The sequence below is a fragment of the Etheostoma cragini genome, chromosome 8 (genome assembly GCF_013103735.1).
Source record: "Etheostoma cragini isolate CJK2018 chromosome 8, CSU_Ecrag_1.0, whole genome shotgun sequence".
In the NCBI taxonomy this organism is placed as follows: Eukaryota; Metazoa; Chordata; class Actinopteri; order Perciformes; family Percidae; genus Etheostoma; species Etheostoma cragini.
Window position 1 is genome coordinate 1,939,847 of NC_048414.1, and position 8,392 is coordinate 1,948,238.

The following is an 8,392-nucleotide window of genomic DNA, read 5'->3' on the forward strand; positions in this document are numbered from 1 at the left end:
TCATAAAGAAGTCATAGTATAGTATGTCGAAAACAGCGTCATCGTATAGCATGTCAAAAAAACGTCATAGTATAGTATGTCGAAAAAAATGACATAGTATATAATGTCGAAAAATCATAAAAAGTCATGGTAAAGCATGTCGAGAAAAACGTCATAGTATAGTATGTCAAAAAAAATCATGAAAAAGTCATAGTATAGTATGTCGAAAAAAAACATAGTATATATATATAGTATGTCAAAAAAAACATAGTATAGTATGTTGAAAAAAACGTCAAAGTATAGCATGTCAAAAACTGACCTGCGTAGCTTCCAGTACGTAGTCCTGGACCACCAGCATGTCCTCGTTGGTCAGACAGATGTGGTTCTCACTCCTGTGAGTGACGGTGAACGTCTCGTAGCTGATTGGCTGCCCTTTACGGGGCCAGACGACACACAGCTCCGCCCCCTCCTCATCATCCTCCTCCGTCTAACAACACAGGAAGTCAACAGACGGATACATCACACTCTGATCCAACACCACCACCACCGCCACTACAGATGGAAATACATCATGCAACGGCCCTCTCCAGATTAAACTACGACTATTACTTGTAGTCCTATTTTTAGAAATCATAGAATTCTGAGTGTGTGCAGAACACGCTCATGTGAATTTTAAGGGAATCCATTTACATTTTAGGAAATACTCTAATAATAATTGGCTTCACTTCTGAGAGGGAGTTGAGAAGATAGATATTCTCATGTTTGTTAATGCTGAAAACATATCGGCAAAATTAGAAAAATCGGGGGGAAAACAACGCTGTTGTTTTTTTTGGATTTTTTTTTATTTAAATATCTTTAATCTTTTGAAAAAAAAAATCCAAAAAACAACACTCCCAAGTCGGAATAACGTTGTTTTTTTCCCCGATTTTTCTAATTCTGCTGATGTGTTTTCAGCATTGACAAACATGAGAATGATATCTAATTTTCTAAGCTCCAATAACACTCACACATAAAACAACACACACATAGACAAGTAATATGACACAACCACCATCCCAGATCGTGACAACTGACATGTTAATTAGTAAGCTTTGAAGATGTATTTAAAGAAAACAACTTTGGACCGATTTAAGCTAGCTGAAGTCTCTATGCTAAGCTATGCTAGGCTAGGCTAACCACTCCCTGACTCCAGCTCTGTTTCCAACACACCCAACACCTCACTCCCGGAAACGACAATGAGTGCATTTCCCAAAACGTGAGTTAACAGAGTTAAGAAATACAACCACAAATTCCTCACCTTGCCCGAGCCCAGCAGCGACACGATGACCTGGGCGTTGTGGTCCCATATCATCTTCCAGAAGTCCTTTATGGTGCCAGGCAAAGGCTTCTGGGTAATGATGAACTCCCTGCTTTGCCTGTAACCCTGCAGGGAAAAGACCATTAACAAAATTAAGATCGAGAAGAGGAAGATCCATCTCCCTCTGTCTGATCACTATCAAATTAATATTAACTATAATAACTAACTATTGGTGTGAAACAATTGCACTTACAGAGCATGAAATAAGTACTCCATTTTTCTCAGTAAATATATTTCCAAAGGTGCTATTGACATGAAATATTCACCAGATGTTGGTAACAACCTAATTAATCCATACATGCAAAGAAACCAAAACAAATACATTCAGAAATTAAGTTATGTGTAATAATGTGAAATAACACATTATTTTCTGGTGAAAATTTCATGTCTAAGTGTCTTACACACAGACAATTAATGAGTTTGAAGCTGAAACTATTTATTCAAAATTACTGTTAAAAATTACAACCTTAATTACGTAAATACTGTATCATAAAAATTACTTTAACTATGTACTATGGTACATATCCACACTCCTTATGTTTCTTTATTTATATTTCTCCTCTGATTTTTATAGACTCTTGCAACTGTATTTCTGATGGTCAAAAATGAAGTGGAAAATGAAGACGTGTTCAACACTTATTTAACCCTTGTGTTGTCTTAACTTTGGGACCCTCTTGTGTCCCTCTTATTTTGTGTCCCCTAGACTTATTTGGGCTTTTAAAAACAATTCTGAAATAAAATTTTACTTCATAATCTATTAACAAATATTATCTTTATGGCTATTTCAAACAATTGAGATAAAGCGCTGTATATGTTTAGGGAATGCAATCAGTCTCTACTAGCACCCAATTAAAAATGGAAGTGGGGTTTTGTTGGCCGTCCTACTCAGAGTCAGACCTGGACCAGATCCTGGACTCTGGAGCAGATGTATAGTTTGTTCTTACTGCAATGTATGATGCGTTAATGTAGTCGGACGTCTCCCCCGCCGTCGCAGACAGGCGCACTCGCGACCTCTCAACTGCAAAGACAAATGGAAGATAGAGTTAATGTCTCAAATACAGAAATTTCCGAGTTACGCAACTCCATTTTCGCACATCTACCATCTACATTCACTCTTAAGATCAGGCTACTGATGTTGTTTTTCCTGTTGGCGCTGCAGCTACTGAGCGGATGATCATGGCCGACTCACCGGGTACCACAGAGCAGCTCCTGTTCTTGCTGCGGTTGCAGTCCTGCAGCGCTGTGGAGTAGTCACACTGCTTCACCCCGGACTGACAAACCAGCTGTGGGGAACACCGAACATCTGTCAGTGACTGAAGAAGCAACGCTTAAAGGAGAATTCTGGTCGAATACACCTCGTATCTCTGTTGTTGGTAAATGTGGAGGTCTGTCAGTGGATACTGAAATCCATCAATTTCACTAAAAAAGGTCTCTGTTGTATAACTGCGATGCAAACTGGGATGTAATCAATGCCAAAGCAATATCGTGTGGCAGAAAAAAAGTTGTATTGCATTTACTTAAACCCTCTCACACCAAAAAAAATAAAAAATAAAAATAAATAAATTGAGGTTTGTATCAAATTGGGGGTCAAAAATAGTGATACGAACCGAACCCTGGGTGTTTGGTGTATCATTACAACTCTACAGCACAATTTTCCCGAAATGTTAGAGACATTTTGGGGTATGGGATATTTCAGCTGTTAGCCGGTTGCGGCTTTAAAGAAGTCCCAACAACAAAAATAATGGAGGAAAGAACCAAAAAAAAACTCTGTTGTTAACGTGGTAATTAAAGCAACACTGAGATTTCATCTGAAGGAGTCATTAAAGAGACAACGCAGAGTGCAACTTTTTGATGAGCTGCTCACCTTAAACTGTTTGTCCAGGCGCGTCTTCCCAGCATGCCCCGGGATCAGCAGCTCGTCCACGTACCTGTGCAGGTGAGCCGCCGGCACCTCCGTCTCTCCGGACAAGATGGCTTCCACAAGGGCATCGTGGATAAAAACGTACTGTTCCTGCAGAGACGAGGAGACAGATCGTGCTGAGGTTGGACTCGGTTTGTGCAGTTAGGCAAGGCAAGGCAAGGCAGCTTTATCTGTAGAGCACATTTCAGCAACAGGGCAATTCAAAGTGCTTTACATAAAATCAGTTAAACAGATAAAACACAAGTACAAACAGTTAAAAATCATAAGCATCAAAAACCGATAAAACACATGAATAGACTTGTTTTTTAAACTTTAGACTACCTTTCACACTAAATAGTCAATGTTAGTGCTACAGTTAGTCACAAACGAGAAAGGAGCTGTATGGAAAACAAGGTTATGGAACAACAGATCCCATTGCTGTGGAGTGAAGTCTATTAGAAGCTCTTTTCCGGTGAGCTTGATGACGTAGATGTGACGTGAGCAACGTGTCTGAAAGTTGTAAGTCTTCTGGTAGCTGTGCAAGAGAAATCTCAATCAGTCCCGACCAGCAGAGACTGAGAGGTAGGTATATGTTAGGAGATAACATAGACACAGGCTAATTACTGCTAACTAACATGCTAGTTAAAATTAACATAGACACAGGCTAATTACTGCTAACTAACATGCTAGTTAACATTAGTAATAAAAAGCAGTAATGTCTGCAAGCTTCTCCTGGCAATACGGTGATTTGTTGACTATGCGACAGTAAGTCGCGTGGTTCTGACACAATCGTTAGCCTATTTTTACCCAAACGTCTGCTACGGAGCCATAACATGAGCTACAAGATAACGGAGGCTTTTAGACAATGTTGTGTTTCTTTAGAAATAAAAAACGGACAAATAAAGTCTTTAAACGCTTCAGATGTGAAGTTATTCACTGTCAAAGTGACATAAAAATGAATGGCAGTCAACAGGATGCTAACGGCGGGTGATGGCTTTGTAGCATTAAAATGGCGCCATGGGGGCTCCGCTTAGAGAGGAGAGGCTGACCCCCTTAGTTACACTTCTACAATAATAACATGGCCGACCAACAATGATACAACTCATTTATGAATATATGATTTACATTTTTTTTTTAGAAGCAACAGAAGAGAATATGTATAAAAGACAATTTTAGCTATTTAAAATACAAGTTCAAATAATGACATTACATATAATGTAGATTAAAACAGATACAAGCATCATTCAGGCCACATACCCTGTAAAAGTGCACTTATAAAGTCGCGTTTTTTAAAAAGGGACTTAAAAGAGGATAAGGAGCTTGCTGGTCTGATCTCCTCTGGGAGGGAGTTCCACAGGGCGGGAACCTTAACTGAGAATGCAGCAAAAGGGCTGTAGGCTGGAGTTGAACCTGCGGCCGCTCTGCACAAAAGACACACGCTAAACCAGGTGAGCTACCCAGGCGTCCCATATAATCAACATTCCAGTAAATGCTCCAGTGTTAGCCAGACGGCTGACTTTCACCTGGAGACCTAGTTACCCAGCATGCATGTCTTTAAGAGTGTGGACAGACAGAAAGTTGACCTCTGACCTGTGTCTGAACCAGGTTGTTCCTCTGCGTGCGGATGTGCTTGAGGAAGCCTGTGATGTTGACGGTGCTTTCGTCTCTCATCTGCTTCAGCATGCTGTCCAGGACCACGTACGTGCCCGTCCGGCCCACGCCGGCGCTGCACAGCAACCAGAGAAGAGAAGAACCAGATGAATCCAGGATGTACTGAAGCTTCGGTTCATGCCATCTGTTTGCAGGCTTTTTTAGAGATAATTTTGGGGCATTTTAGGCCTTTTATTACAGGTGTTACATCCCTTAGTGCTAGGGGTATCCGGACATAAACATTAAACAGATTTAATTGGTATTTAAAAGGATATTTATTCATTATTATTCTTTTTTGTGTATCCGTGTTTGATATTGTAATGGGAAAATTACACTTAAGCATGATTTCATATATCCTTCTATAATATGCACATGTGTTATTATTATTATTCATATAATTATTCACCATGCTTTTAAGGTTGTATGACTTTCAAAACCCCTCCACTGTGTGTCCTCCCTGAAGGAGAGACAACTGTTAGTCTTTGCATTTTTCCTCTGAGGACAATGCCTTGGAGTCTGAAGGAGACATTTGTCCACTGCAACGTTTATCAAAGCAGGTCCAGGGTCAGGACCATAGCAAGTCCAGGGTCAGGACCATAGCAGGTCCAGGGTCAGGACCATAGCAGGTCCAGGGTCAGGACCATAGCAGGTCCAGGGTCAGGACCATAGCCTAAAACATCCAAAGACATGTTTTGTTTTCGTTCAGCTAAGATAAAAGACCTGTGAGAGAGACAGATGCAGAAATACGTAAGAGGCTCCAACTTGTCTGTCTGGTAAGATTAATTGTTTGTATAGGATTGGCAAGTTTTCCAACGGGATGTGTTTCTCTCTAGGGAAAACAGGATATAAGACGGTGATGCTACGGTTTTAATTTAACAAGACATTGTCACACTTTTACTGCGTCTTCCCACTTTGTTATTCTCCGCAAGGAAATTATTAAATCTCACCGAAGACCAAACCTTGACTCAGTTGTTTCTTTATTTAGTTTCAACAAAGTCTCACTCTGCAAAACAATTCCTCTCTTGCTGTGCGGAAACTTCCACCAATTGCTTGGATTGATTATTTATTTATTCCATTTTTACGTTTCTTCTATTACAACACTTAAGATGTTTTTATTTACTGTTCTGTTGCTAGTGTTTTTTTCCAGTTTGTTCTGTATTTCTTTCTGTGGTCAATATTTTACGTTTGTCCTGGTCCTTGATGTGACGTGAGGCCTGCTGCAGGTCAAATTCCCTGAAATCCGATCTCACCTGCAGTGCACCACCATCGGCCCCGTGTCGTCCGTCCTGGCTTTGGACGACTTGCGGACGAAGCTGATCAGCGGCAGAGCGAAGTCCGGGACGCCCATGTCGGGCCACTGGGTGTAGTGGTACTGAGTCACAGTCCGCTCGTTGAGCCGCCCCTTCCGGGAGCCCTACAAGCGGAACCATCATTAAAAAGCAATTTTTATTGATTGTTCAATAAATTGATTGCCATATTCCAGTGGCTCTTTTTACTTCATGTATGCAAGGTGCTACAGTGGTGCTCATAAGTTTATGAACCCATGCAAAAGTTGACTAAAAAGAGGAATAAAAGATAAAAATCATCTTTTGGAAATTTATCTTAATGCCTTAATGAAAATAATTTGCAAAAATCCAACCTTTAAGGACACCAATTTTCTTTGTGAGTGAATAATGTATTATGAATAAATAAATGTTCTTCCTCAAAATACAGGGGGCATAAGCAAACACCTCCCCATGTTAAATTCCCATAGAGGCAGACGCATTTTATTTTTAAATACCAGTTATTACATGGATCAGGATAATATGCATCCTGATAAAGTTCCCTTGGCCTTTGGAATTGAAATATTATCCACATTATTTTTGGGCAATTTGGTGGAAAGAAACCCAAATTTCTGACATAGAAAAAAACTTTGAAAACATATTTGACCCAAGGATAACAGGAGGGAGGATGTGCTCTCGGCTCATTAATAATCCGATTTCTACACGCAACTACTTCAGTCACTCTGTGATCTGATTGGCTGTTTGTCTGACCTTTTTGGCGTGGGTGTTCCTGACAGTGAACGTCCTCTGGGTGTAGTAGGCGAGCGCTCTGCTGCTCTTCACCGTCACCAGGAAGCTGCCGTACTCCTCCTGCGCGTCCGCCGGCCAGTACTGATCACACTTCCTCTGAGGATCAAATGTTAGTGATTATGCTAAAAAAAGCAAATACAATTTGTTTATACCATGTGAATGAAAATTAGGATATGACTCCTGTGCTTCCCGCTTGGACCACTTCCTACTCCGTAAACCTCCTCCGGTGCTAAGACTGTTTGTCACTGTGTGCTGTCTACCTTCGATATTAAAAACTATTGCACTTTTATTGGTTGCTGTGGTTGTTCTGTGTCCAAGACCGGCCCCTTTGCTTGTTTGAAAGCCATGATGTCTCTCTCTCATAGGTGGGTCAAATTCTCTGGGCGGGCAAAGCAAAGAAAGGGGAGGTAATCTTTCCCCTTATGACCTCATAAGGAGCAAGATTCCAGCTCGGCCCATCTGAGCTTTTATTTCCTCAAAGGCAGAGCAGGATACCCAGGGCTCGGTTTTCACCTGTCACCATTTCTAGCCACTGGGGGACCATAGGCAGGCTGGGGGAACGCATATTAATGTTAAAAACCTCATTAAGTGACATTTTTATGCCATGAGACCTTTAACAACTATGGTGGCCGTATTATTCCAAGAAGTACGACTTTGTCCGTGGGTGATCCTTCCAGTGTAATAATAGTTTTATGTTTTCGTAATTTTGGTACCATGTTGTTGCTAAGATCAGCTTTCAGCTTCCCAAACGAATGCTAGCTAAAGTTAACAAAGAATCAGTGTAATCCTCCATCTTCAACAGCCTTTCAAATCTGCCGGCAGTCGCGAGTAACGCGGAGGTACTGGGCGTTTCTCAATACCAAGTAAGCAAAGAACGGACTTGTGTTCTTGGGGAGACCGTACTTGCTAACTGTACCTGGAAGACTGAACTCGCAAGTTCAGAAGCATACAAAACACTGTTGACAGTTTTGAGACGAAGCGTTCTTCCTGTTATTGATCAACAGCCCCAGCACAGAGGGCCCTTGCCACTTTATAGTTAGCTTTGATGTGTGTATTCATAATAAAGCATGGACGGTCAACTTTCACACCGCCTCGTTGTTTTGTTACGTTTTCATCTAAAGTGCTATTAAGTATCACGGGCCAATAACTGTGTAAATAACGACACAACGGCGGGGAAAAAATCCTTGTTCGGGATTCAATTTTAATCGAAAGCAGAAAAGAAACGTTAAAATAGGTATTAAAATTATAGATGGACTGGGTAAAGTTAGTCACTGCCGTCTGTATACTTTATCGAGAAGCAGAAGAGGAGCCTGGGATGGAGGAGAGCCAGGATGAGGAGGACAGATATATAACAGCGGTAAAAATTGTTTAAAATATCTTACAATTGTGGACCTGGCTTTGCTGCAGGGGTCGGTCTAAATGTGTGGCCAGAGT

At 41.0% G+C, this 8,392-nt stretch overlaps 1 protein-coding gene across 5 annotated transcripts in view; it reads right to left on the reverse strand.

Moving 5' to 3' along the window:
• Positions 1-8,392, reverse strand: part of ptprz1a (protein tyrosine phosphatase receptor type Z1a) — a 105,285-nt gene that overhangs the window by 6,937 nt on the left and 89,956 nt on the right. For all 5 annotated transcript variants that reach the window (XM_034880217.1, XM_034880216.1, XM_034880218.1 and 2 more), the window contains 8 exons: positions 6,920-7,054; positions 6,137-6,300; positions 4,827-4,962; positions 3,201-3,347; positions 2,526-2,619; positions 2,281-2,354; positions 1,277-1,402; positions 299-466 (listed from right to left, as the gene is read on the reverse strand). In XM_034880217.1, the coding sequence (XP_034736108.1) occupies positions 299-466; positions 1,277-1,402; positions 2,281-2,354; positions 2,526-2,619; positions 3,201-3,347; positions 4,827-4,962; positions 6,137-6,300; positions 6,920-7,054 (1,044 nt within the window). The remainder of the gene's footprint in view (positions 1-298; positions 467-1,276; positions 1,403-2,280; positions 2,355-2,525; positions 2,620-3,200; positions 3,348-4,826; positions 4,963-6,136; positions 6,301-6,919; positions 7,055-8,392) is intronic.